This window comes from Salarias fasciatus, chromosome 5 (assembly GCF_902148845.1).
Source record: "Salarias fasciatus chromosome 5, fSalaFa1.1, whole genome shotgun sequence".
NCBI lineage: Eukaryota > Metazoa > Chordata > Actinopteri > Blenniiformes > Blenniidae > Salarias > Salarias fasciatus.
The window spans coordinates 10897378-10924564 of NC_043749.1; the positions used below are offsets into that span (position 1 = coordinate 10897378).

The 27187-nt window shown below is 47.4% G+C and overlaps 1 protein-coding gene across 4 annotated transcripts in view; it reads right to left on the bottom strand.

Moving 5' to 3' along the window:
• srgap2 (SLIT-ROBO Rho GTPase activating protein 2) overlaps positions 1-27187 on the bottom strand; it is a 48059-nt gene that overhangs the window by 9368 nt on the left and 11504 nt on the right. For 3 of the 4 annotated variants that reach the window (XM_030092504.1, XM_030092507.1, XM_030092506.1), the window contains exons 2-12: positions 12844-13036; positions 7945-8107; positions 5444-5506; positions 4112-4327; positions 3683-3811; positions 2186-2407; positions 2004-2105; positions 1715-1912; positions 1544-1628; positions 944-971; positions 182-212 (exon numbers count right to left, since the gene is read on the bottom strand). In XM_030092504.1, coding sequence (XP_029948364.1) covers positions 182-212; positions 944-971; positions 1544-1628; positions 1715-1912; positions 2004-2105; positions 2186-2407; positions 3683-3811; positions 4112-4327; positions 5444-5506; positions 7945-8107; positions 12844-13036 — 1430 coding nt within the window. Of the gene's footprint in view, positions 1-181; positions 213-943; positions 972-1543; positions 1629-1714; positions 1913-2003; positions 2106-2185; positions 2408-3682; positions 3812-4111; positions 4328-5443; positions 5507-7944; positions 8108-12843; positions 13037-13956; positions 14216-27187 lie in introns of those variants that run through there. The other variant, XM_030092505.1, reaches the window with a different exon arrangement.

The window sequence follows — 27187 nt, forward strand, 5'->3', positions numbered from 1 at the left end:
ATTATGAGAAGTGTGATAATAACCAAAGTACTGTCATCATCTCTGTGCCACTTCACGCTGTGGACAGACGACAGTGTGAGAAAACATGTGGCTCGAGTTGTGAAAAAAAAAAACAAGCCCGCAGTGGCTCTGACTGAGAATCTCCAGCCTCACAGAAACAAATATACACACAGATAATTACCTGTTTCCGTACTGAAGAGTTTCTCCTTCCACTACAGAGAGAGAGAGAGAGAGAGAGAGAGACTGAGTCAGGGATGTCATTATTTCTCCAGAAAATCCTATTTATACACACAACTCTGGTAACGCTCTATTTGGACTATTTGTACACACACACACACACGCTCACATGGTAATTGTGAGAGAGTAAAATGACTGTATGGCCCTGAGCTCATGTACACACTTACTTTCAGGGGATTTGTTTGAAATACTGGGAGTAAATCTAATCCTGAGCACAACAGTCATTACAGTTAAAGGAAGAGCTGTTTTAATATCACACTACTGAGATTAATTTCAGGTTAGGCAATTAGTGGTTATTGCTAAAGAGTAAGTCTGCAGGAAAGTACAAAGCCCACTCTTGTTTAAAATACAGCCCCAGGTGTACAGATGTGTCCATGCAGAAGAGTGTGTGTATCAGAGATGAGGGGATTTAAATATTTACAGAAGCCATGTTCAAATTAAAGTCTTCATCTGGGAAATCAATAATTTTAGCTTTAAGACATGAAATAACGATAGAATAAGTATATATGTCCACATTGAGTCTCAGGAAGAGATGGAAACGCAGCTGTTTGCTCCATATGTGGATGCATTTTGTGTGTGTGTGTGTGTGTGTGTGTGTGTGTGTGTGTGTGTGTGTGTGTGTGTGTGTGTGTGTGTGTGTGTGTGTGTGTGTGTGTGTGTGTGTGTGTGTGTGTGTGTGTGTGTTTCCTTGATTCACCACACCTACCTGGCAAGGCAACAGTCGGTCTTCTGACCTAAAGGAGAAAGAAACAGGAAGTGGGGGTGGAGGGGGGAGGGGAAGGCAGAGAGGCAGGAGGAAGAGAGTTATGACAGAAGGCACGCACACACACAGACACACGGACAGGTTTTCCTGTAAAGTTGTGGAAACGGCAATGCATTCGGCCCAGAGGAACATCCCCCCTTCACACACACACACACAGCTGCATCCACATATGGCCACTGTCACTGTGACCTACTCCAACGCTCTCTCTCACACACACACACACACACACACACACGCACACACAGCCTGTGATTATTAGATATATTAAAGTCATTCTGCGTCCCTGCATGGCACTCGGTGCGTCCCACTGCATCACTCATCCCTCTTTAGCTGCTCCCTGCTTAGCCTGGAGGCAGCAGACCATCCCCGAGTCCATCTCTATCCCACTGTGAGGGGGCGGGGGGCTACCACTCCAGCGCGCGCGCACACACACACACACACACACACACACACACACACACACACACACACACTCACACACACTCACACAGATGGGAAACTAGGACAAAGTGTAAAAGGTGTGAAGGACGCCGGGGCACTCACTCTCTCCCAGGGTCTTGTCGATGAGGTCGTGCTTGGCTTCCAGCTTGGTGATCAGGTTCCTGCCTTCCAGAAACTCCTTGAGCTTCTACAACACACACACACACCAAAGACGTGTACAGTGAGAGGCTTGTTCTCACACTCTCCCCTGTTCGTCTGTGATCCGGGACTCACTGTGAAGTAAAACTGCTCCGTCTCCTGCTGATTGGCCCGCCGCTTGGCCAGGCTGGGCTTGCTGAGATAGGACTCACTGAAGGTGGACTTGACCGACTCCATGCTGTTGCTGTGATGGAAGCACTCGGAGACGTCGTAGTCCTCCACCGTCACCATGTCCTGGATGGTGGACAGAGTGGCCTCCATGGTTTTCTTCACCTGTCGGGCCGAGAGGAAGATAAAACTAGCTCTAAAACCGTCATTATAGACGAACAGACGCGAAACGAACGGAGGCAGACAGACGCCCGACCTCTTCGTTCTCGATCTTGAGCGTGGAGAGGCGGGACTGCAGCTGCTGGCACCTCTGGAGCAGCTCGCTTTCCAGCGGCTGCTGTGCACACACCACCCCCACCTGCGGAAACAGACGCAGCGTCATGAGTTTTAGCTTCAATCGAAGTCCTGCACCGACCCACACAAGCACCGCGTTCGCACCGTGTCTCCCATGTGGGACTGGAAGTCGAAGCGAGCCGGCGGGCAGAAGACGTTGTTGTAGGTCTCCATCAGTTTCTGCTTGTCGCCGTTGGGCTCCAGACTCTCCGCCGCCCCCTCCAGCGTCTCCAGGCCAGTGTGTTTGGACGTCTCCACGTTCTGCTCCGCAGACAGGTAGGTCCTCAGGGCGCGGTGCAGGCTGGCGTGGTATCCCAGGTCGCAGCACTGGCAAGAAGACAACCACGCAAAGGGGGTAATATGGGGAATCAGATCAGTTGGTGCATTCTCACACTGCAGAACTCCAGGATGCATAAAAATGAAAGCCTCTAATCAAAATGAAAGACACACGCTGGAGCTTCTTCGGTGTCCATCTCAGCGGAGAACAATCACACGCCTCCTCGTCTGATGAATTATTATATCACTAACACTTTGTTAATTACATTCACAGTCAGTATAGCAGCACCGGGTCCAGCTGGTATCTGCTAAAGCCAAGTGTTGGAGCTTTCAATCTGAAAAACTACTGCGCAAGAAAACATCAAACATCAAAACCTGACTGAAAAACAACACGTCGTGTCCCTCTGTTAATCAACCACATTAACATCTACAGGGCGGCTGGAGCTGCAGGTTCACTAAATAAAGCCTACATTATTAAAAATATGAGAAATGAAGTGGCTCGGTGCACACCACTGAACATCCAGCTCAGCCTGGAAGTGACAGTGTCACGACAAATAAGCACCTGCTGCTGTCTGGGTTTATCTCTCCAGCTGGCACTCAACACGCAGAGTCAAGCGGAAAATAGGCCGTATCCAGGCTGGGTTCACACGTTTCAGGTCCGGCGCAAGAAAAACAACCTGCTGCAATCGGTGTGTTGGTGCGGTTTGTTTGTAAAAGTGTGAGGCCGGTGCCTGATGGGAAGGTTAGGCCTGCCAGCTGAAGTAGAATGAGTGCAGAACGTAACAAAGGGTGGAGGGTTATGACGGAATAAATACACAGATTCGTGGTTTTTGCTCCAATGATAAGATGCTAAAATTGTGAGTTTGAGTGCAATGAAATCACTTTATTTCAAGCTTACTATAAATCTTCATCAGTCTTTTGATCAGGACCAAATAAGTTTCACAAGACAGATTATGAGAGCATGTTCATTTCAAGTCCCCTCCTTACCGCTTCCTGTAAAATGGTATTCATGCCTGATGACTCATTCTGCTCTGAGAGTTATTTCAAACTCTCCATTCAATGGAAACACGTATGTCGCGTGTCTTCACCAGGGAACTTCGGCACCGGGTTTAGAAATCAACTCAAAACTAGCTTTTAGTTACTGGAAACATTGATCAAATCTGAGACACGCTCCATCTATTTTTATGTTTTTAAGAAGAAAATATAAATATTCCAAAGTGAAATATCGCAGACATATTTCACTGAAATGAAACTCATCGTGATCGGGGGAGCCACCACACACACACCTGACGATAACGATACACCTTAGTGTGTGTTTCTACTCACGTCGATGATGTCGGAAAGGTCGTGGATGTAATATTTGAAGACGCAGCTGTTGGTGGCCTCCAGCGCCAGCAGGTACTCGTTCCTGGCCTTTATGGCTTTCAGCTTGTTCTCCGTGTACTTTGCTTGTCTCTGATGAGGAGAGATTCAAAAAGGGCAGAATTGAAGAAGCGGAAAAAGAGTGATGAGAGACAGAAGGGAGGGAGGCGGAGAGGTGAGAGGCGTTGGAATCAGGCGCCTCGGTATTGATTAGGGATAATAAGAAGTGTTGAACCGTGTTGCTGTGACAAGTAGACAAGGTTAGCAATAAGCCAGACGCGCAGCTATAAATCATTCATGACACACACACACACACACACCTGAGGATGTGTGACAATAGGTAAGGCATTGAAAGTGCCCGTTTGTTGCCCTCCATTTCCATCCTCCACCCACCTTCTCCTTCATCTTCTCGATCTTTTTGACGCTGGAGCGCCGGACGGGTTTCTCGTCGGTCTTGATGCTGGCCAGCGTGTCGGGGGAGCGCGGCGTCTGACGGTCGTCCTGCCGACTGGAGCGCCCCATCTGCTTCTCCTCCTGCTTCTCCGCCTCCTTCAGCTTGGACTCGGCGTTGATGCTGTCGGTGTTGTACATGTGGTACGTCTTCATCACCTGGGAATGAGAGATGAGCTCATGAAATGTGTGTGTTGTTTTGTTTTTTTTTCCTCCCAGTTTAGCTGACAATTCCTCCGGTTTTGGCTCCGGATCAGAAGGAGGGATTTTGCCAGTCAGCATCGTGGCGAGACGTGAAGGTCAGCACACAGAAAGCACATCACACGGACGGTCTCTTTCTTGGCAAGAACATCCAGCAACGTCATTCCAAAACACTGCAGAGAATGACTCACATGAGCAGCCTCCAATAAAACCGCTCTGATCTGGAGCAGACGTTCTCCGTGAGGAGTTAAACACACTGTGTGCGCACGTGTGTGTGTGTGTGTGTGTGTGTGTCGGCTGTATTCCACCGACCACCACCAGAGCCATCATTATACCGTTCTGCTTCACTCCTCCCACAACGCCGCAGTCAGACTCGCTGGTCTGCCCATGAGCAAGCATGAGAGCGTCACTCCAGCCAGATCTATTTCTATCTCTTACTATAGACTTTAATTACAGTGTAGGCTTGCTTTCATGGGCCTTGGCTCAGCTGAGGCTCTGCGCTTATTTTCTGTAGTAGAAAACCCACACACACTCACACACACACACACACACACACACACACACACACACACACACACACACACAGTCTGACCGGGCCCAGACGTTACAGTTCGTCAAAACAGGGTAACACTAAACACTAAAACAACACACACATACACACTATGGTGTTATTAGTTTTGCAGGTTTGTTGCCATAAATTCTAAACTGATAAAGTTAATAAAAGCTCAACCAAACCATCTAATTTCATCTGTTCTCATGAAATAATTGTGTTTCTGACAGGATCTGATCAGGCTCACTAAAGTCAATGTAGCTAAATTGTCTTTGTCTTTTAAGAATTGTCTTTCTTAAAAGAACAAAAATCTCTTGATGGTTCAAAACATCCTATCTTTGTTGTTTGTGTCTCATAGCCACTCTTTGTGAAGTTTGCATGTTCTCTCTATGTGTGGACAGGTTTGATTTAGGCGCTCCAGTTTCCTCCAAGAGTCTAAAAACATGTATTTGAGGCTTTGTGTTGATTCTTAATTGATCCGAAGTGGGAATGAGAGTGTGTGTGACTGCCGGTCTCTTCCTTACCGTATAGAGCTCATTGAGAACTTTCATCAGGTCCTCTTGCAGCTGGACGCCAACCTCTTTGCTCTGAAGAGACACAAACAAGACAGACTGATGTCAATAATCAGCGACAATGGAACTTAGTTTTCAACCATCTTTTTTCTGACGTGACAGGAAATCTATACACACTCATTCATTTTCTCAAATGACTTTCTTCCCATAAATCAAGTATAGATTCTATGTTAAAAAAAAAAAAAAAAACTGGAGAAGAGAAGCTTCTAATCTGGATAAATGAGCACAGCAGTGAAGACCTTGATGGATGTGGAGGGAGGTTATAGATACTGATCTCTACATGATGGCCGTGGCAGAAGGATAAAAGAGCCAAAGACTGAGGGCGAGATGGAAAAGGCAGCAACAGATAAACAGAAAAAAGAAAGAAAGGAGACAAGAGAGGGAGACCAGAGCGTGATACAGGCACCACCGTCCTCCAGACATTAACCACCAGGAGCCACAAGAAGAACTTATTTGTGAATCAGTATGAACACATTTAAACTGCTCGTTCTGTTCCCTTTTCCTTGCCAACCATCTTCTGTTTTTACCCAACGGAGAGCTGCAGAAGGAAAGTGGAATGACAACAAAAGCAGATTTCACACGGCACATGTTCCACATCTGTCAGCTCCTGGAGGAGGGCACAGGAGAGGAGGAAGAGGACTGGACACGGATAAAAAGAAAAGTGAAATGTGGCAGGGTGAAGGTGCAGATCGGATAAAGACGATGTTAACATGATGAGAGGGAGCGATAGGCGGTCGGGTCAGAAACAGGATTAAATCAGAGAGAAAAGCTGGAGATTTACTGTGACGCAGCAGACGACAGCGGTAACAAGATAACCGAGGCTCATATTAGGTGACAACGCCCTGACCACGGACAGTCAAAAGGCAATCGGCCGCGGCTGCGCCCTCACATCCATCACCTCTGGACGCTGACCTTTGGACACTTCTTTCTCCATGCGGTTGTCTATCCGGGCACAATAGGAACAAAACAGACAAATGGGGACCAGCATGTTCTGTCAGGTCTCAGGTCCAGGTGTCGTCTGTGTGCTCAGAGCTCCAGCATCATCCTGCACCACTTCGCTTACTGGACAGAAGCCTCTGTCCTCTCATATGGACTGTGAAGTGTGTGTGTGTGTGTGTGTGTGTGTGTGTGTGTGTGTGTGTGTGTGTGTGTGTGTGTCTGTGAGTGATGAGTGTGTGAGTGCGGTGTGCGTCACGGCCCCCGGCATTACTGCTATTCATACCACTGACTGGAAATGCTACAAATGAAATAATGATTCTTGAAATTGTCCGTGTGAGCATTGGCTGTCTGCAGCATGTTAATAACCCCGACACGATGGAGCGAGTCTGCTGCCAAACAACAAACAGTATTAAGGCATTAAGAGACGGGGAGAAGCAGAGAAAGCGTCTTCTGTGAGGATCAGATGGGCAGGGAAACGAGGGCGGAGGTTTCCCATCGCTTGTATTCTCACTGTAAACGTAGTTCAAAGGCAGCCTATCGGGGGGGAAATCAGCAGCAGCCTCAGCCATGACATTCCACACACGCACACGCACACGCACACACACACACACACACACACACACACACACACACACACACACACACACACACACACACACACACACACACACACACACACACACACACACACACACACACACACACACACGCAGACACACACGGCTTCGTTCTGTTATCCACAAACACACGTTCATCCCTGGAAGGTGTCTTTTGGCTTCCCCCATCCCTGGTTTCTTACTTTACCCTCAACTCCCAATATCAGAACTTGGAAATTAATTTGAGCAGAAGATCAGGACCAAAGCTCGCTGCTTTCGTCCTTTGAAGTGCCAGTAAAAATTGCGCCGGCTTGCAGAAACGCTCACCGTCTCCAGCTTGTGCAAAGCGGTGGGGGCGCATGCGATTTGAAAGAGGTTGAATTAACAGAATTATCTTTGCATAATTGCCCCTCAAAGATTGCATATTTACTCTAATATCTCCTTCCTGATGATGAAGGACTCTCTCCCAGAGGAAAAGCCTCCTGCGGTATTTGTTCCAACATGTGAAGCCCGTGCTCTCTATCCCTGTTCCTTTGTGATTCTGCTCTTCCTGCACGTCTCTTTCGTCTTGCCTCTTTAATCTCACAGACTTGAGAGGAGCAGATCTGAGGAGACGAGAATAAGGCTTCTGTATGAAACACAGACAGCATCAACTCTCCCGGCTCGAAGCTCAGCTGACTCGCTGTCAGTCGATAAATCAGCCGCGACAGAAAACAGACGCGGGAGGAGGAGGACATGGATTTAGTCGCTGAGTTTACCTTCATTGTTCGAGAGAGCAGAGTTAGTATAGACCATTACTGTGTCGACACCCGGCACAAACGACGGGAACCTCAACAGCGCATGAAATTAAACCGCACTGCGAGAACAATCGCAATAAAGCTTCGCGGCGTCTGCGCGCGCGCGCCTCACTGCGCCCACCTTCTTGAAGAGGCGTCCCGAATCCTCGCTGATCTGTGCAAACCGGGGGATGATGTTGTTGAGGTAAAGGTCGGACAGCGTGGCGCGGTCCCGGCTCTCCCTCTTCACCTGCAGCAGGAGCAGGTTCCAGCAGTTCACCGGAGACAGGATGCTCTGCTCCTTCCTGCAAACACACACACACACACATAGAAACCCTTAAAACACGACAGCTGGTTTATTTATTCATTTATTTTAGACAAATAACCATCATTAAGTCTTTTTAAACTTATTCTGACAATTGCTTAAACAAAACCAGGGCAAAAACACATGAAATGAAGGATGCGCACATCAAGGGAAGTCAAGCGAATATCAGCCATCCTTTCTCACACCCAGATGGACTGATACACACTGACACACACCCAAAGTGTAAGCCAGCCCAAACATGGGATTCAGCCAGGGTACAAAAACCAGCAGGAAGTAGGTAGGGCTACCCCACAAGCGCAGCTGCTGTCGAACCAAAAGAGCACAAGCAGAAACTGACTGAAAAAGCAATCCGAAGGCTGCAATTATTTTACTAACGGCAGGATATTTCCAGAGCGTTGCGCTGTCTTTGTTTCAAGTGCCCGCAAAGCCATTAGGGGTGTTCGTTCCCTGCTTACACGACCACACAACCACTTTTACAGGGCGTTCGCTCAGTGTGTGTGTGTGTGTGTGTGTGTGTGTGTGTGTGTGTGGGGAGTGTAAGTTATGGATGATCCATGGATGATCTAGTGGGTAAAATGGATTATGAGTGAGTGTAAGTGGATGAAAGAAGGTCTTTGTGTCGTTAAGAGGAGCTTTAACTGGATAGAGGGAGCAAAGAGCTGCAGGGCAATTTACATCACACACACACACACACACACACACACACACACACAGGCACACACGCATGCACACGCACACGCACACAGGGGTCAGGGAAAGTGGAGCAGTGACCCGAGCATACACAATGTCAGACTGACAGAGAACGTCTTTGATTTGACTGAGGGTTAGAGAGTGTGTGTGTGTGTGTGTGTGTGTGTGTGTGTGTGACCTGAGATGAGTCAATGACAGTGATGTGATAAGCTGGTACAGGCCGCCACTGGTCAGATGGTCAAATGACTAAACCGGCAGAGTGAAACAGTAATGCTTTAAAAAAAAAAAAAAAAAGGGAAGCAGAAAATCCACCTGCACAGCAGCCGACTGACCAGCGACGGCCTGTTTACTGGCACATGTGTCTCCACAACACTTTCTCACCAGCTTTTCCCTGCTGTCTGTGTCTTTTCCGGTGTGTGTGTGTGTGTGTGTGTGTGTGTCTTCACTGGTTGCACAATGCAAAAAAGAAGCCTGCAGTTCCTCTGTTGGCTAACGAAGTCAGTCTCGTTGCGTTCATGTGACGTGTCACCCTCCAGCCAGCGGTCAGAACCACGGCGGCCGATCACCTCGCCCTCCCTGACCCCTCTGCTCGCAGACAAATGTCACTGGATGCTCGAAGGTCACACTGAGCTCTCGTCCACATTATCACACTGATTTTAAAATTGCCTGTTGGAGAGTGTGGAGTGTGTACCTTTTGAAAAAAGGTTTTTAAAAAGAACAGGAAAAGTTGAAATACTGAATCAACCTTTTTTACTTGATGTAAAAAGTCAATAAATTCGCCAAGCTGTGAAATGAACTGTGCCACAGAGTAAGAAGAATCAGTTTGAAGAACTTTGGCTAATACTGTGATTCAGCCAAGCGTCTCTTCAGCTGCTTCCTGTTTCAGGGTCTCCAGTCAGTCACTGCACCTTGCACTGCACACTTCAGGCTACTTTCTTTCACCTGATGACGATCTTTCTGCTGCAGAGGGATTCAAACACAGCTTCCTGGTAATCAAAGTCATGACTTGACGAGGTGCATCACCGAGACAAAAGAAAGAAACCCACTCTTGCACACAACTTGCAAATGCCACATAAAAAGGCCTGGTCAGTAATTGAACCCGTGACTTTCTTGCTATCAGGTGAAAATACTAATCCCTGCATCCCCATGTGGTCTTAGACATAAGTCACTGTATTTATAATGCAAAAAAGGTAAATATAGCTGATATATACATTTCATTTTCATTCAAAACCAATGAGTCCTAAACGGTTCAATGAAAAAGTACTTAGAAGTTTGAATTCTGAGATTTTTGACTCTGTCAGTTTTCTTTAAGTGCAATTCTTTAAATTCTGCAGCTTCAGAGAAAAAAAAAAGGAACGCTTTGAGTGATTGTCTGACTTGTGAGGGCTTCTCCGTGTGACCAATCAGCCTGTCAGCCTCAGGGCGCACACGCACGCACACGCACACGCACACGCACACACAAGCACACACACAGAAAATACAGTTAAACCATGCAAACCCCCTCCATAACTGCTGCATGCATTCTGCCAAATAGCGCGAATACCAGGGGTCTCTACGGGATCAACACACTCGCAAGCCTCACACCACACACTGCTTGGAGCGCCATCAACGCTTAGCTGTACAGAGAAACAGCCACAGGCACCACACACACACACACACACACACACACCTACATTCAGACACACACAAATATACACACACATAACCGGAAAATAGCTGAAATTCCAGCGTGGCACCCAGACAGAGCAGCAGCAGATGCAGGGCGACGGCTACACACAGATGTTGGAAGAAAAGGGAAGAAAGACAGAGAGGGGCAGAAAATTTGATTTTTAAAACACTGAGACTGATACAGTCGGTGGATTTTCTCTCTGTGAAGTTAACCGACTGTGTGCAGCAGCTGACGTGTATTTTCTGTATGTTGCCCACTTTTTCCCTCCAGTTTCTTTCCCTCCCCCCCACACACACACACACACTGTCTCAGTATTGATCTGAGCTGGAGGGTGTGTGTGTGTGTGTGTGTGTGTGTGTGTGTGTGTGTGTGTGCGCTCGGGGGGGAATGTCCTCACAGTTGGAATTGGGTTTCGTTTAGAGGACCTATTGATCCCTTTCAGTCTGTGTCTCGGTGTGAGCGTCCGTGAGCGTGAACGTGAGGTGGCACGGAGCGGATAAATTGTTGTTTCTAGAAGGGGGCATTATATGAAAAAAAACAGAGGGCGAGAAGAGAGCAGGGGGGAGGAAAAAAGAGGAAGGAGGCTGTAGACGAGGCCAAAGTTGACAGGAAGTGAAACAAGACCAGAGCAGGCGAGCGCTTCAGTCTCAACAGTTTATAAAGCCAACAAAATAGCCACAAAACATTTATGTAAATTACTTGAAAAACAATAAGAAAGCCTAGATTGTGCAGATCAATGCAAACAGAATTGGATGGCCTGCTTTAACATGTACTCAAGCATAAATAGTTGCTTTTGATAAGATTAGTCAAGAAAAAGTGAAGAAAAAGCATCAAAGAAATGACTTGAGGGAGACCATTGGTTTGTTGAAGACCGAGAGGCCTCTGAATATTGATTTTTTTTTTTTTTTTTGCACTTGGCTCTGTTCATTGGGTCTCTGCTCTTGTAGCATCTGCAGAAGCCTCGGTTTTCGCCACCGGCATAAATTTGATGGAATCAGCAATTACTGACGACACGCAGCTGTCCAGCAAACTATGCAGCTATTTATGTCCGGATGGATTGTTTAATGATGCATTAATGATACGGCCGTAATGACCCCGGAGTCCTACGGCTCACAGAAATCAGCAGCTGTGATCAGTGTTTTATTATACACGTCCGTATGGATGTCAAACACGTGGCCCGCGGGCCAAAACTGGCACGACCTGCAGGGGCGACCGAGACAAGCGTCACATTTACTTCATGACTTCCTGGTTTATTTAGTTGGAGGAACTGATTGAGGGCGAAGCATGGAGATAACTATCATTTAAAGGAGTGAAGGAGAATGTTTTAGACATGTTAAATCTCAGAAGATATTTTCTGGTACCTGTCCTTCATCGCTGTGAAGCAAAAAGGAAACCCGGCGTCCACAGCGAGGACGGATCTCGGTTTCAACGTCGCAGGATAAAAGATGCAGAACCGTGATGCAAAGAGGTGCAATTATCTTAATGGAAGGAGCCCTTTACCTCCATTTAGCTGCGGCGGCTCCGCTGAGTGTGTGCGTACGTGCGCGCGCACGTGCGTGCGTGTGTGCGCTTGTGCGTTATGATTAGTAAGCAGTTGGGTGAATCTCTCCCTGCGGGGGGAACCGAAACGCTCTCCCCTCCAAAACTGTGTCAGTTAAATTATACAGGAGCGCATTACGCCGCTGGAGCCGGCGAGCCGCAGATTGCAACTGGATCAATGATGGGGCAAGAGGGAAACGTGAGCGCATGAGACGGGGGAGAGGGGGTGACCTTAGAGGGGAGAGAATCCCCGTTCGGGCAGAGCTCCACAGAATAGTTAGAGCACAAAATCACCACCTGGCCGTTTCTGGATAAAGTTCTGCTTATACACACACACACATTTAAACACATACAGCGATATTTCAGATCAGAGGCATGAGCACCCTGACGAAATGCACATAAATCACTCGCTATTCCAACAAGATGAAAGTGAGAAGCAGCGAGCGACGCGCATGACCTTCCTCCTGTTTCATCCCGCTGCCTTCCTCCACTTCTCCTCTCTAATGAAGGAAGTTGCCAGTCTCTGTGGTTAAAAGCGTTATTTAAAGACATCAGGAGGGTTTTTTTTTTTTTTTTGTTGAAGAATTTGAAAAGGAGCTGCACAGTCTGGGTAAAAAAATTCCGATGTGAGATGTTTGCAATCCAGCTGTTGCTCTTCATCATTTCCATGACGATCCTCTCGCTGCTCAACAGTCACGGATAATAATAACCTGGCAGACGCAGCGACGTGACATCAATTAATCTGAGCTATTCTCTGTTTTTTTGAAAAACCTGTAGCGCAGTGTGGTAATGTTGAATGTGTGTGTGCGTGTGCGTACTTTAGCAGGTGGTCTTTGGTGCTGCGGGTCTTGGTGAGGAACCTCTCGGACAGCTTCTCCAGGTTGCGGCTGTAGTCCATCTCGATCTCGGCCTTCTTCCTGAAGAAGTCCTGCAGGTCCTGCAGCAGCTGCACCCTCAGCTCGCACTGCTGGTCCAGACACTTGAGCTGCTCCACCAGCTGGGCACGGATCTCTGCCAGAGGGGAAGGAAGAGACACAAAAGGAGTTCAGGATGAGCTTCATTTTGGTTGTTGTTGTTGTTGTTGCTTTGGCGTTCGCCTGAGAGGAGTCGACACGGCTTAAGCAATGCGCTGATTATACAAATTGGTTGCTTTTCTGCATTTCTGGACCTGCAGGTCTGTTTTCTGTAAAGACGTTTAAATGCATGCAATTATCCATACAGCCAGTAAACATCCTGCATGCATTACTGCTGGCAGAGCAGCACTATCATTAAGGTCTGTGTCACAGAAACGTGGAGGATGTTAAAAACTAAAGCCTTCTGCATGTTATGTATGACGATCCAGTCACACACCTGGCGGCGCCTTCAGTCTTGGACAAAATCCACAGCCATCCCACCGGCTCCTAAAGCACAGACTGCTGAGCTTGTGTGTGTGTTCAGCGTCATATTTATATACTCAATTGTGCACATGCGAGTGTGCGCTTTGTGCATGCAATCAGATATCATCTTCCACCGAGAGAGATCTCCAGAGGCAGTCATTTATCCAAGCTTATCACTTTTCATTTTCCTCCCGCCTCCTTCCCCTCGCCCTCCAGACCGGCCCTCAAATTAATAGAGAGCACTCGCTGCAGACACGCTCAGCAACCATATTCAATCACTGGCTACAAAAAAAAAAAAAAAAAAAAAAGTCCTCGGGAGAATCTGGCCAGCTGTAGCCACAAACAGACACAAGGACACACACAAACACACACACACACACACACACACACAAAAAGGTGATAAGCTGGATCAGCGCTGACAGCTGACAGATTAATGCTATGCTCTCATAGCTGCCTGCCAGTGCTGAGTAAGCCGCATATGTATCGAGAGTTAACAACACACACACGTCTTCAAATACGAGCTTCATCGCTGCCCGGCAGACGCAGCCGTCCTACCTTTACATCGCTGGCTGTAGAGAAAACGGACCGTTTTGGCCTCCATCCCGACTTCAGTCACTCAGTCACTCACTCAGACAGACAGAGCGGCAGGCGGGCAGAGACTCGGCCGCCCGTCCGGCCAGCAGCGGCTGTTGATGCTGCCTTTGTCTCCTAACAGCTGAGGGTGCAGTTTCTCATCACCACAAAGAGAAGTGGGATCTCTAAATGTGTCCACGAACGCTCCACTCCTCCCACTTCCATAAACACAGACCTAAACATTGTGCTCGACTCGGCGGCGGCCCGTTGCGTTCACACTCATTCCTCGCTGATTAAAAGGCCGGGACGGAGGAGGTTTTTTTTGGGAGGGAGGCATTACGGCAAATAAATGTACACACACACACACACACACACACACACACACACACACACACACACACACACACACACACACAGTCTGCGCTTGTGTTGATGACCTGATGTGAAAATCTGCTTTGACGACATGTGTTGTTGTCTCGTGGTCTGCATGTGTGCGTCTGTGTATAATTTCTTCTTTGCAGAGTGTCGTCCGGGACGGAGGAAAGTGAGTCACAGTTCCACCTCCGAGGACGGCAACACAAGACCTCAAGATGCGACTGACGCAACTGCGATTAGACGCTCCAAGTCAACGGCACCTCCAGCGACGAGTGGTGGATTATGCTGAGAGAAACCCGGTGAGAGCACTCCCACCAGCTGTTGGGTCTGAGGCCTTAAAGTCTTTTTTTGGTCTGTAATATTCATATTTGGATGAACAGTGAGTTCGACGCTCCGTTGCTGCATGAGACGGCTAACCTGGAGCTTTTCACACTAATACACTCTGTCGGTGCTGGATGTTACACACACCAGTCAGAGAGAACTCGAGAAGGGATGATGTCAAATCAGATGACTGCAGATCTTTCCCATCGCTCTCTGCAACGGTCATCATATCGAGTGAGTAAAGAGAAAGTGGGATGTGATCCGGAATGTCACGCCTCCACCCCCTCCAGACGGCGCGCTCATATTTTCCAGGCAGATGAGAACAGGTCTTGTAATCATTCTCTGGGATTCTACTTTACTGATGATCTCCTCGCTCTACCTCCTCCCCCCTCTCCTCCGGCGTTCTGGTCCGCCTCCACTGTCTGCAGTGCTGAGGGCCGTCTGGCTCCGTCTGCAGGAGACTGGTCCGTTTCCCTCCGCAGCACAACACAGGCCAGGAGAAATTCAGCAAAAGACGACGGCAGCGAGCTTTGAAGTGACTCTGAAGTTTCCCCAATGCTGCCATTTTCCTTTTCCTGTTTAGCTTAAATTTACACTGATCAGCCAAAACATTACGACCACCTGTCTGATATCTTTCGGCTGCCCGATGAACCGCAAACTGGAGTGCACGATGCATTCTGACACTGTGCTGCAGCACTTCTTTACAAAATCCCATCAATACACACTCACAAAACAGACAAACGCCATCTGTAGAAAGACAGACTGCTACTTGTTCTGCTTGGCCCGGTACAGCAGCGGTGACAAAATCCTGTCGTCCTGCCAGTGCGCTGGATGACTGTTGGCTGAGCGCCACCGATTCAGCCCTGAAAACAATCCAGTGGTGTAAAAAGTGATTGCATTTTGCAAGCAAGCAGTGAAGGGTTCAGTGATCTACCCTTCCTTCAACCAAATAAATACTGACCACAACTAGAAACTATCAAAGAGCTGCAGGTTTGGAGATATTCCGATCCATCCGATCTAAACCTGCCACTTTTAATCATTCATTTATCACATCCACCTTTTTTGCGACCCTTAGAAATGACAGCAAAAATAGCAGGATGATGGATGGAGATAGGATGACCACAGCGGACTGGCACCACCACCATGGTCAGTGGCTGCTGTTGACTTTGCAGCAGTCTGAGGCTGAAGGCAGCCGGTCTGGTTTGCCTCACGTCAAGTCGGATGTGTTGCTGCATACAAATACATGGACGGATGCTAAAGGGATTCTCAATGAGGAAAAAAAAAAAAAATATGCAGCAAAAGCCAATATAAGCAGCGACATGAAACTCATTCCACTCTGGAAAGAACAATATGAGAGCTAAATATAGTTTCCCTGCAGCATTACCTTTTAGAGCTAAAGTCGGAGAATTCGCCGGCTCCTCCAGGCTGCTGTGCTGGTAGCTGACAGAAGTGATGGCTGCCCTGGATGCTGCTGTGGCCTAGATACCACGCGCAGCGCTGCGAGGACTCATTATACCTGAAAACACCGTGGGCTACGGGTACAGTACACACGCCAATGTGACGCTGTAAGCCCAAGCTGTCACTTGAAGCTGTGGTGACAGCGACTATCCAACCCAGCGAGCTCATGGACGCCCCAGCCCGGATCTGTCCGTCTCTACAACACTAAAACTATACTGAACATTCACAAAGATACAAACCGACATCAACAACAGCAACAATCAATCTGGCTCCATCATTGAGGGGACAAGTCATTGTCAAAATCTGTAACACGAACATTTAGCTGAACGTTAACCATCAGAAATAAATCCGGAAGCCAAACTTGGGCGAATGATGTGGACACTTGTGCATAACGAACTCTGGCACTGGGTAGGAGTCAGTAGTCTGTCTGTGTTATTACAACATCCTCCTACAGCATCTTGTGGTCTAAACCAATATTGCAAGAGTAAACGGACTGCAGAACGTTGGAGAGCTCGATGCCTTTAGTTTATATAAAAACTGCACTTATGAGAAGCTGAATGAATCAGTATTACTGAAGGTAATTTTGATTCAGATGAAACCAAAGTTTTGTATATTGTACTTTCAAAAAATGGCCAAAGTCTGTAATAAAATAGGAAATGTCCTCCTCCATCACAGTTAAAGCAGGTTTTTTTTTCTTTAAGGTACAGAAACAGTGTGAGTTTCGCTGCTTCACACAGGAAGTGTATTCATGGCCAGTTCAGAACACAAGAATGAATCACCCTGGTTGCTGAAACTACATCTTCACTTTATTGTTTTACAGACCAACCACAGAAGTTGTTTGATTTGTTTAAAAGCTTTTTATTCTTTAATAATCATAAAAATCATCACTTGGGAAAAAAGGTGTTATGAGATATACAGTATGTCAGAATTACAGAAATTTAGCTGAACAAATCTTTCCCCATAATAAAGTGACGACGCATTAAAGTCATAAATCACAACACAAGGTGCTTTATTTTATAAACAACTGAAACTACAAGTGGTTTGGAAATAAGCTCATCCATGAATTCACATTGTACAGATAAAGTGATTCAGATAAAGTGATTCAGAGACTTTATAAACTCTTGTTTGTAGCCTTTACGTGTGTCTGACCACTTGTATTCTTGATCCTGTTCGGTGTTTCTTTATCACGTTCCACGGCTCCTAAACGTCAACACTTGTGGCAAATATATGTTATTACTATCTAAAGAAACCAAACTGTATAACACCAGCGTAATCCTCTAAACACCCGTCTGTCTGCCAGCTCTGGGTGTACCGACCTGTGTCAGGTAATCAGTAATCACAGCAGGAACACAGAGACACACACCAACACACAACAGCTAACTAGTTCTGCAGAAAACAACAAATCAAGAGGTGCAGCTTGCAGTGAGGTTTTGTTTGTGTTCATGTGTGTGTGAGCATGCAAATGCATTGTGTTTATGCAGTGAGGCCTGGTCTTTGTTGCTCCGGGGGCTGATACTGCAGTACAGTCTACAGTGTAGGAAGGGAGGGAGGGGGGGGCGGACAGGGGGCTGGTAATGGTTTAGAGTTGTACCACTGTGAGCTCATACTATTGTCCTCAAAAGAATGAAAGAAGCAGTAAGAACAGAGGAGAAAGAAACACAAAGTAGTGTAAAGGGTGAGTAAGAGGGCGGGCACTGCGTCAGTGTGAATAATATGTCCATTCATCCCTGAACACACAGGAAGAGCGGACGGAGAGACGGGAAGTCAGGCGGACTCGTTCGCTGCCAGTGGGGAGCACACGGGAGGGGGGGGGGGGGGGGGGGGGCACTAAAACAACTACAGGAAGCGTGTGTGCATGTGTGTGTATGATCGAGTGCTGCAGGATGGAGGCGGGGGGGCGGAATAAGGTGTATGACAGTGTGTGTGTGTGTGTGTGTGTGTGTGTGTGTCTACCAATGAAAGGGGCTGAAGAAAAACAGGCAGCTGTGGAGATCAGCAATATCACCCTGCGAACCTGAAACCAGGCAGGAAAAGAGGGGAGAGAGACTCATGGACAGAAACTGGGCCATAGGTTTGCAGAATTGAAGGGGGTGTGTGTATAAAGTGTGTGTCTGCGTGTGTGTGTGTGTGTGCATGTGAGGGGGCATGGTTCGTTTTTTTTTTTTTTTTTTTTCCCGTCAGCTGGACGAGTAGGTCGACCGAAGCCTCGGGTTGCAGGTAGTATTTTCTAATAAGATTCTTCAGCAGGGTGGACTCTATTAGTTCCAGACGTGTCTGCACGGTTCCGCCGAAACGCGCACAGACGCACATGCATGTGCACACGTACACATTCACGGGCGAGTCGGTAAAAAAAAAAAAAGGGGAGTAGAGGAAAAGATAGAGTTTCAGTACAGTAAGTGTTGGAGGGAAAACTATTGCAGGAATGGAAAGAGTCCAGCCAGTGTCTTTTTCTTGGGCCCTGACATTTCCTCCAAAAACAAACACACACACACACACACACGGACACACACTTTAGAACCCATGCATGCAATTTCCCCTCTCACCAAGAGCTTTAAACTTTTAGGAAAAGTAGTGTCGTCTTAATGAGGCAAGCTAACAAGCTTGTGACTTTCAGACATGGAAAACGCCGCCGAGGCCAAACCTCAGTAAATGTACTGTGAAGCGGCAGAGAGACGAAAGACAGACGAAAATAAAAGCGGCTCCGATTCATGGTAGGCCATAAATAAGTGAAAGACATTAGACTGGGGTAAATGTAGATGTGATTGTAGTTTTCAGCTGTTTTGCAGCTTCACTTCACAAAGCAGCGTCATAATGGAGAACAGTCGTGGTCGATGCTCTCAGAAGTAAGCCAGGAAGCCAGACCCTGACCTCTCAGTTTCACGTGCACAGACCACACATCCTGCAAATAATATTTACACTTCGAATACAAACATACAATCAAGCATACTCATATAGCTTAAGTTACTGACATACAAGGGAACAATCAGGCTTTAAAGGCGATTTCCTGTAATCATCAGTAAGCAGCTCACTGCCTGTGTGATGCACTCTTAAAGGCATAAGAAATACAGTATTTGAATAAGTAAGGATAAAGAAACATCTCTGTTATTGTACACAGATAAATGCTTGAAACTTGATGCAGTCCGAAATACCGCGTTTGCACTAAGACAATAATTTGGGTGGGTAAACAGACACGGGACTCATTTGATGCAGGAACAGTTCTGTTGTTCCTCACAGGCGAACGCCACAGGTGTCGAAGCTCGTCTACGAGACAAGGTCATGTTTTCGTGTCCACTTGGTGTTTTGATCACGTCCTCCCTCCCTGGCTGCGTCCACCTGGGCCTCGTTTCATTTCCCCTTCCCTCTTGTAAGTCGGTGGAATGCTCTGTGTTCATCTTCTTGTTTTGTCAAAATGTTTCGGGCTTCCTCTCAGACTTAATACTCTGGGCTCAGGCTTCTGACCTCTTCTGAACTGTATATCATCAAGCCCCTTTGTTACAGCCACACATTTGTGGAATAAACCGCATGCTGTTAGATTAGATATCCAGCAAGGATACCTTCAAGTTCGATTTCAGTGCATTAGTGTATTTTCTTTCAGTACTTGAGTTTCCTGCTACAGTCCAAGTTATCACTGAATTAACCAGAAGTAATGCACTTGTTTGACTTGTTGACACCAAAACGTGACAGCCCATTCTATATAAAGCCTCATTTGAGGCTGATGCAGTAAATGTTGAGCTTTATGATTGAAGATGCACCACACTCCCAGGATTGTGTTTGTGAGGGGGAAGGGAGAGAAGGAGGAGGCTGGGAGAGAGGAACGTGAAAAGGAGGTGACAAGGGGTGACAGGGGGAGTTATTGTGGGGGGTTAGGACTCAGCGGGGGCAAATTCCTCTGCACTCTGACACTAATCTACACCTCTGTGGACGGTGTGAGTCATCAACAGTTTCCAAACTCTGAGCGCTGTCGAATCCGGCGGAAGAACGGAGGGAAATGGCAGAAATCCCGAGGCGAGCGTTGTGTGTTCATGACGCTAAAGCTGTGCTGTTTCTGAATCTGTGAATCTCCGTTTCAGTTTCCGTCAGGGCTCCTTGCACCCTGTGAGCTGGGAGCAGAGGTCATAGGTCAAAAGGTTGCACAGCTACTGAAGGAGGGTGATCTGTCTCCCGTGTCAACCAAGAAGTCCAACACACCTACAATGACGCTGCTTTGAATTTCAGCACTGCTTGTTTCCCTGCAGTTTTCTGTGTAAATCTCTCAAATCGTTTTCTTCTTCGACATCAGCGGACGATGCTCCACCTCTGCGTCTCGACACGTTTCCCCCTTTCCTGACAACAGCAGCTCATCTCAGTCACGCCATGCTCTGATTTTCTCTCGCACGGCGGCAGCCAGCGCCGCAGACCGGTCCCCGCTGGGCTTTCTATGCATAATGAAAAACACTGCTTATCAAAAGTTAACTAGCTCCTCACCCACTTACCAAACCTCCCGCCTGCTCTACTAACCCAGACTTGATGAGACGTCGGGGGAGGGGAGCGTCGTGCCAAAGCAGGAACTGGAAATGCGAAACTTCAAAGATTTGAAATGGCATGACGAATTATTTTAGTTAATCCTGAGCTGCATTGTTCTATCTGACAACTGTTTAGTCTGTGAAATGTCAAATGTGTGGGGAAAACCATCTATTATAAAAGCAAACAACTTAGCATATCAAAGCACAAATAGATATTTTTCCTTTTTAGTTGAATGACTCAAAAATTAATGAATTCTCTCGGCTAATAACTGGCTGCATATCATTTTTACAATTAAATGAGATGACATGTGTCCACATCACTTCAGCCATCCTTAATTCTAGGCCTGTAGGCTGTGTGTGTGTGTGTGTGTGTGCTGTGTGTGTCATCCTCAAGGGTACCATCCACCTGGTGTCACTTCTATTTCCTGTCTCTGCTGGACACGGCCATCTGGGCCTCAGTCTGTTCCAACAGGCTTCATCTATGTCTCTTTCCCTCCATCTTACTTGGTCTCTGGCACTGAAACACACACACACACACACACACATACACACACACATACACACGCGGTTTGCCGTAGGGAGGCAAATCATGACTGTACAGCGATCTCTGCCATCTGTCTGCGGCGGTATGAAAAGGTATCAGACAAAACCAACACAAACCCGAGCACACAAGACACAAATCGTGCCATGCTGGGCTAATGTGAGAAGCAACGCTTAGCTGAGCTGTCCCACTGTCTGCATGTGTGCTTGTGTGTGTGTGTGTGTGTATGTGTGTATGTGTGTATGTGTGTGTCTTTTCCAGTCTTTCGAAATGGCCAGTGCATAACACCCCCTTTAATCAGCTTAGGAGCCAGTCAGGGGATTTGACTAATCCAAAACACAACTATAAGAAGAAGCCCACTGTGTCTGTGTGTGTGTCTGTGTGTGTGTGTGTGTGTGTGTGTGTGTGTGTGTGTGTGTGTGTGTGTGTGTGTGTGTGTGTGTGTGTGTGTGTTTGGTCTGTCTCAGAGTGTGAAGTACACTGAATCAACCTCGACAGTTGCGGATAGCGCATCCTCGAAGCACCAGTCATTACCAGAATCCTCCTCCCGGATCGGCCCTCTGGGTAGAGGTCTGCCTCCGTTTCATCTGCAGGTTAACACCTGTCATGATTCTGGAGGGTGACTGACGGCGTGGAACGACTCTCCAGTTCTAGATTAAACAGTTGTGAATCGTTCAGTCATCCCTTCTTTCTTCCGCTCTGGTCATCACCAGTGATTCACGGGAACCTCCAGGGCCGCGGAGGCATGCGCACGTGCGCGTAGAACCCCCTCCCTCGGGGAAGTATCAACGCTTTGAAGCCTAACGCAGTGTGTAATGGGCTCACTCTGTCATCCAACCGTTGTCCATCACCGCCTCCGTTACGCACCGAACGGTAAATACACACACACGCACACGCCCTCATGGGAACAAAGACGCGTGGTGCAAAACAAGTGTACGTGACGGGTATGGAAGTCCTTACGCAGCAAAGCCTTATCGCCAGCATTCCGCCAGATATCAGCCGCATTCCGAAAATGGCTGCATGAAAATTGCAGAGATGGAGATAGGGGATACAGTGGGAGCGGAGAGCGGAGGGTGGGTAGGAACACGCGAGCTGAGGACGGTATCTGCTGATGGCCGCCGATCCTTATCCGAGAGCGAGTGAAAAGCAGGAGGGCACGAGGAGGAGAGCAAAGAGGATATGTTCCATCACACAAGCACTGAGAACCAAAACAAAAGTCGATGAGTTGAGATGCTATCGGCGCATTCACCTTGAGGTCATTACATCGCTGCGAGTTCTCCGAGACGGGGAGGGAGGAGGCTTCACTGGGCACGTGCACGAGATGAGGTGATGCAGTGTAAAGAGTCCTGCGCACATGCAGAGGAAACACACCGCTGCACGGACAAGCATGCATGACTTAATGTTGTTATATATCACAAATGAATTATTCATTCGATGAGAATGAACTATCAACTATTTTTCGCCATCAATTCAAGTCATTCAGTTCATATGGATCGAGATCTGCCTCACACACCGAGACAGACTTTAAAACCCTGTCTGCGGACGTGAGGAAAGTGCAGCCCGCACTTTATAACAAGGCTGTAAAAGTAAAGGTTATTGTGGAGGTAAAATGCGGAGGTCATGATTGGACAACAGGGTGTGAGTCAGAGGGATACAGCCTGTGCAGCCTCTGCGACGACCCCTCCTCCCCCCTCTCTCCCTTTAACCCGCCGCTCCGGAGATATAACTCATTCTCACGCCGGCCGATGTGTGTAACCGTGCATGTACGTGTGTGTGTGTTTGCACACGACAGAAGTGGCCTTGCAGCGTAATGACTGCAGCAGAGGGACCGGCTCCCAGGACCCGAGGTTGGCCAGTGAAATATGGCCTCCATTTCAAACAGGCGACAGTATGTCACAACAGGCCCGGCAGACGCCGGCGCGCCAAACGCACAAGAAACAAGCCACCGCGCGCACGTGTGAACGTCGACGGAGCGCTGCCTCTTTTTCTCGTCAACCCTCAAACAAAGCAAAATGATTTACTGTGAAATGAAGAGCTTAGAAAAAGCATGACTTTTAGAGTCAGTCTATCCGTTTTGACGGGGTGACAATTACTTTCTGTAGCATCCATCGTGTTCGCACCTGCTCGCACCGGCGTGCGTCTGAACGCTGCAGGGACATTCGGAGGCAGAAAGAGAGAGAGAAGACAACGCCACACCTTCACCACCACAAACCCCCCCCCCCACCCCACCACCAGCAACGCTTTTATAAACAGCACAAGAAGGACATGAGGGAATCAACTCTTTTTCACTTGTTTCCTTCTGTTTCTCTGCAGCGTTATTCCCTCTCCGCTGGTTTTGCATCGAGTTGCTTTCATGGAGATGTGGAGTAACTCTGCTCTCGAGAGGGAGGCGGACCAGTGGATGCTTGGTAAAAAAAAAAAAAAAAAAAGAAAAAGGAATGAATGAAAATTCAGGTCATTGTTCACTTTAGAAATCTCCTGGGTTAAAACCCACTCTGTACTTCAACTTTCTCATTAGAGATGAGCGCCTTAATTAATATTTGGGAGCTTCTTCACAGGACTGCAGGAAAATGAGATTACTGAAAATACACAAGTTCTTCGTTTCAGCAGGCGAAACAGATTACACTAATCAGTGTCTACAGTCTGCCTGGACAAACACAGCTTATGATTTACTGTAATGCTTCTGAAGAACAGAAAATTATATTTCATTACAAAATGTACACCACAGCAAAGACTGTCAGAATTAAGAGGAGGGTTCATGTTGCATAACTTCAGCATTGAGATGGATGCAACCGTGGAAGCCGGATGAGCGAAGCAGGGTTTAGAATTATAGTACAGTAGAGTTTTCTAATGCCTCTAACGGGAAGAACTGAGAGCACGAGTACAGTAAAATAAGTCAAAAGCCCAAGGACAGGAACTTACAGCCCTGGCTAGCATGATAAAAACTCTTTTCACCTCTCTCTCTGGCCTGGTGCTCTCTGACTATCCAAAGCAAGTTAAGAAAAAATACGAACAAACGGTCTCAATTTCAATTTCTCCTCTAAATTATTCAGTTAGAGCTGCTTGAGCATTATCGTTTCTCATTGAAATAATGGGACTGATACAGACCGTTTCACACAGAGCGCTCCCCCAAAAGAGAGGGGTGAGATTTGGTGTGCGGTTAGAATATATCAGACTAAATGATCCTCCCAGCAGCAGAGCCGTCCTGGGTCAGTCTGCCGGAGAAACGTCGCTCAGTCCTCGTACGGCTCAGAGCTACAGGCGGCGTGTATTCACAGCAGACTCAAATACAGCCTTCAGCAAACTCTCACAACTAAACTAAAAAAGAGTGATATGGGGGAGGGGGTGAATCAAAATGACTCTCTTTTCTCTGAGATGATGAGAGAGAAGAGTGTGAGACTGTAAACCACTAGAGGGGAAGAAACGCTCACCTGAGGTCAGCCTGAGGACACCTCAATACACAGTGAAACCACTCTTTGTGCACGTCAAACACAGAAAAAAACACACACACACACTCTGCTGTTCCACTTTCTGGCACATTCTTAGCTATTAGCAAGCGTGATGTATCATCCACATGATTGTTCCCATGGCTCAAATGTCAGCGTGTCACTAATGGTCACCAGTCAGCTAGAAACTGATTCTCACCCATAAAAGGAACACCTTCTTAAACTTTTTTTTTTTTTTTTGTTTTTGTGGCAATATCAAGTTTGAGGTTGAAGAAGACGCTACCGGTAAATCCAGAAGAACTGTCCAAAAGCACGAGGTGAGATTCGATTTTCAGCAGCCGGCTAATCAGATGCACATGCTGTTTTACAGTATTTATTCTGCTTCGTGCGTCTCTGAGAGCCAGACAGAAAAGAAAACGATTGTACTGTGATACACCCCGAGAGCTGGAAAATTCCACATAAAAGAAACACAACATGCTCAGCAGCGTTTTTGGCACCAGATGAAGTGTCAAACCTCATGGATGTGTTACTGAAACTACACTTCCTGACTAATATATATATATATATATATATATATATATATATATATATCTCAGCGGTGCCTGCAACAACATGTTCACACACAATGCTGCACGCAGTTGGAACACAGCCTAATGAATAAGGATACACGTGTAGCTTTGAAAGTCTGAAGAAAGTAAGAAATGTATCTTCATTGAGAGGGAAGATGTTTATCAGAGAGTGGGTTTTCAGGTTTTGACCTTCATGACGATAAGACAAACTTCTAGAAGTATTACACTCTAAGTTGAAAACAGTTACTGCTCTCACGCCTTCCTTTCTCAGGCTTTCTGCCCTCTGACACCATGAGAGCCTGCTGCCCGGCGAGCTTTAAACGCGTGATAAAAAAAACAAAGCTATCTGCTCTCAGGAGTAGACAGCCCTGATACCGAACGGAAAAGCCCTTCCAAAGATCAGAGACAGGAACAAGAGGTCGGAGACTTCATGGTGCGCGTCGTACAGAAAGAGGACATCAAGACGAAATCGGCACAACACAATGGAGTGCTGCAGTGTGGGTGGCCACACCCTTTCCTCCAGGCTCCCCTCTACAGCATCCCCTCAAGCCCCTGCACAAAAAAAACACAACAAAAAAACACACCCTGACAACATTTAAAAGGAAAGGCACTGAGGTGGGAGAAGGCAGGGAATGGACACACTAGTGAAAGAGACCCACGTGGGAGGGGAAGGGGAAAAACAAAGTGAGAGGAGGTTTGACAGATTATCGGCTTCAGTGGAAACATGACAGCGGAGAGAGACGGAGCGAGCACAGCCGAGTCCGCCGGGAAGGGGAAGGAGGGCGTAAGAGAGGGGGCAGAGGAGCCGTACGAAGGCGGGCAGATAAATACAGAGGAATTTGAGGAGAGGAAGAAGGGAGAAGGCGCAGTGCTGTGTGTTGCATTGTGTACTGCAATGTGTGGCTGAATTATTGATGCTGCCTCTGAGTTAAAGGGTGAGAAGAGGGAGCACGTTCACACACTGTAATCCCTGCATCACAAACATGCCCGCTCACATGCGCAGGGCGGGCAGAGGACCGTGTACAATAGCAGGGCTCCCTCTCTTTCTCAGGGAGTCCGAGGCTGCCGGGAGCGGGGGGAAGCGGTGAGGTCAAGGGTCACGGCAGACCAGAGGGAGACATGTGGCTCACACCTGTTCCGAACTTGCCTGAGTGAACTCCGGCAGACGGATCATCAGGAGTCCCAACACAAAGTACATCAGACAAGCAAGACGGTCATTAGCGCTGTTTATTGTTTGCCAGTTCTCACCAATTTAAGAAGACTACAAAGAGCTCCGTTCTTGCCTTTTCTTTATCCCTTCCCTGCTCGTGTTTTTCTCTCTCCCTGCCTGGCTCTCGCTCTTATCCGCAGAGGAAGCCTGTTTGATCTAGCAGAGTCCTGCTGTTCCTATTCTCCAGCTCCCAGACATCAGGCGTACACTCCTCTCTCACTCGCTGAAGAGGAGAGCTCCCTCCTTTCTCTCTTTTTTTTTTCCACAAAAAAAAAAGAAAGGAATCACAGGCTCTCCCTCTCCCTTTCCTCTTCTTCAAAATCAGACACATTCTCCCTCTTGTACCAGAGACAACAAAATAATTCATGGATTCAAAATGGATGCAATAGAAGCGTTAGCGAGGCCAGCTGTGCAGTGTGCGTATGGTCCATGCAGAATGCGAGCTATGTCAGCGATGCGTTTGGTCCGGAGGACAGTGGCTGTCATTGTCATCACCGGCAAAGCAGGACACAATGGAGAGGGACACAGCCAGGGACCTGACTCACTCATACTGTAAGCTGTCCTGGCCGCTGTCGCTCACAAAGACCCCGAAAACAATGGGCAGAGAGTGTCAACATGTTGGGTGGTGACACAATAGGCGATTTACACAAAAACATCTCTCCCAGCTGGGCTTTTACGTGTTCTCACTGGATTCCTGTGTGTTTTCCCACTGTCTCAGGGTCTATCGCTATAGATCTGTTAGACGCCGAAACGTGAACAACAAATACATCCTCGACAAAGAGGGTGAGTTT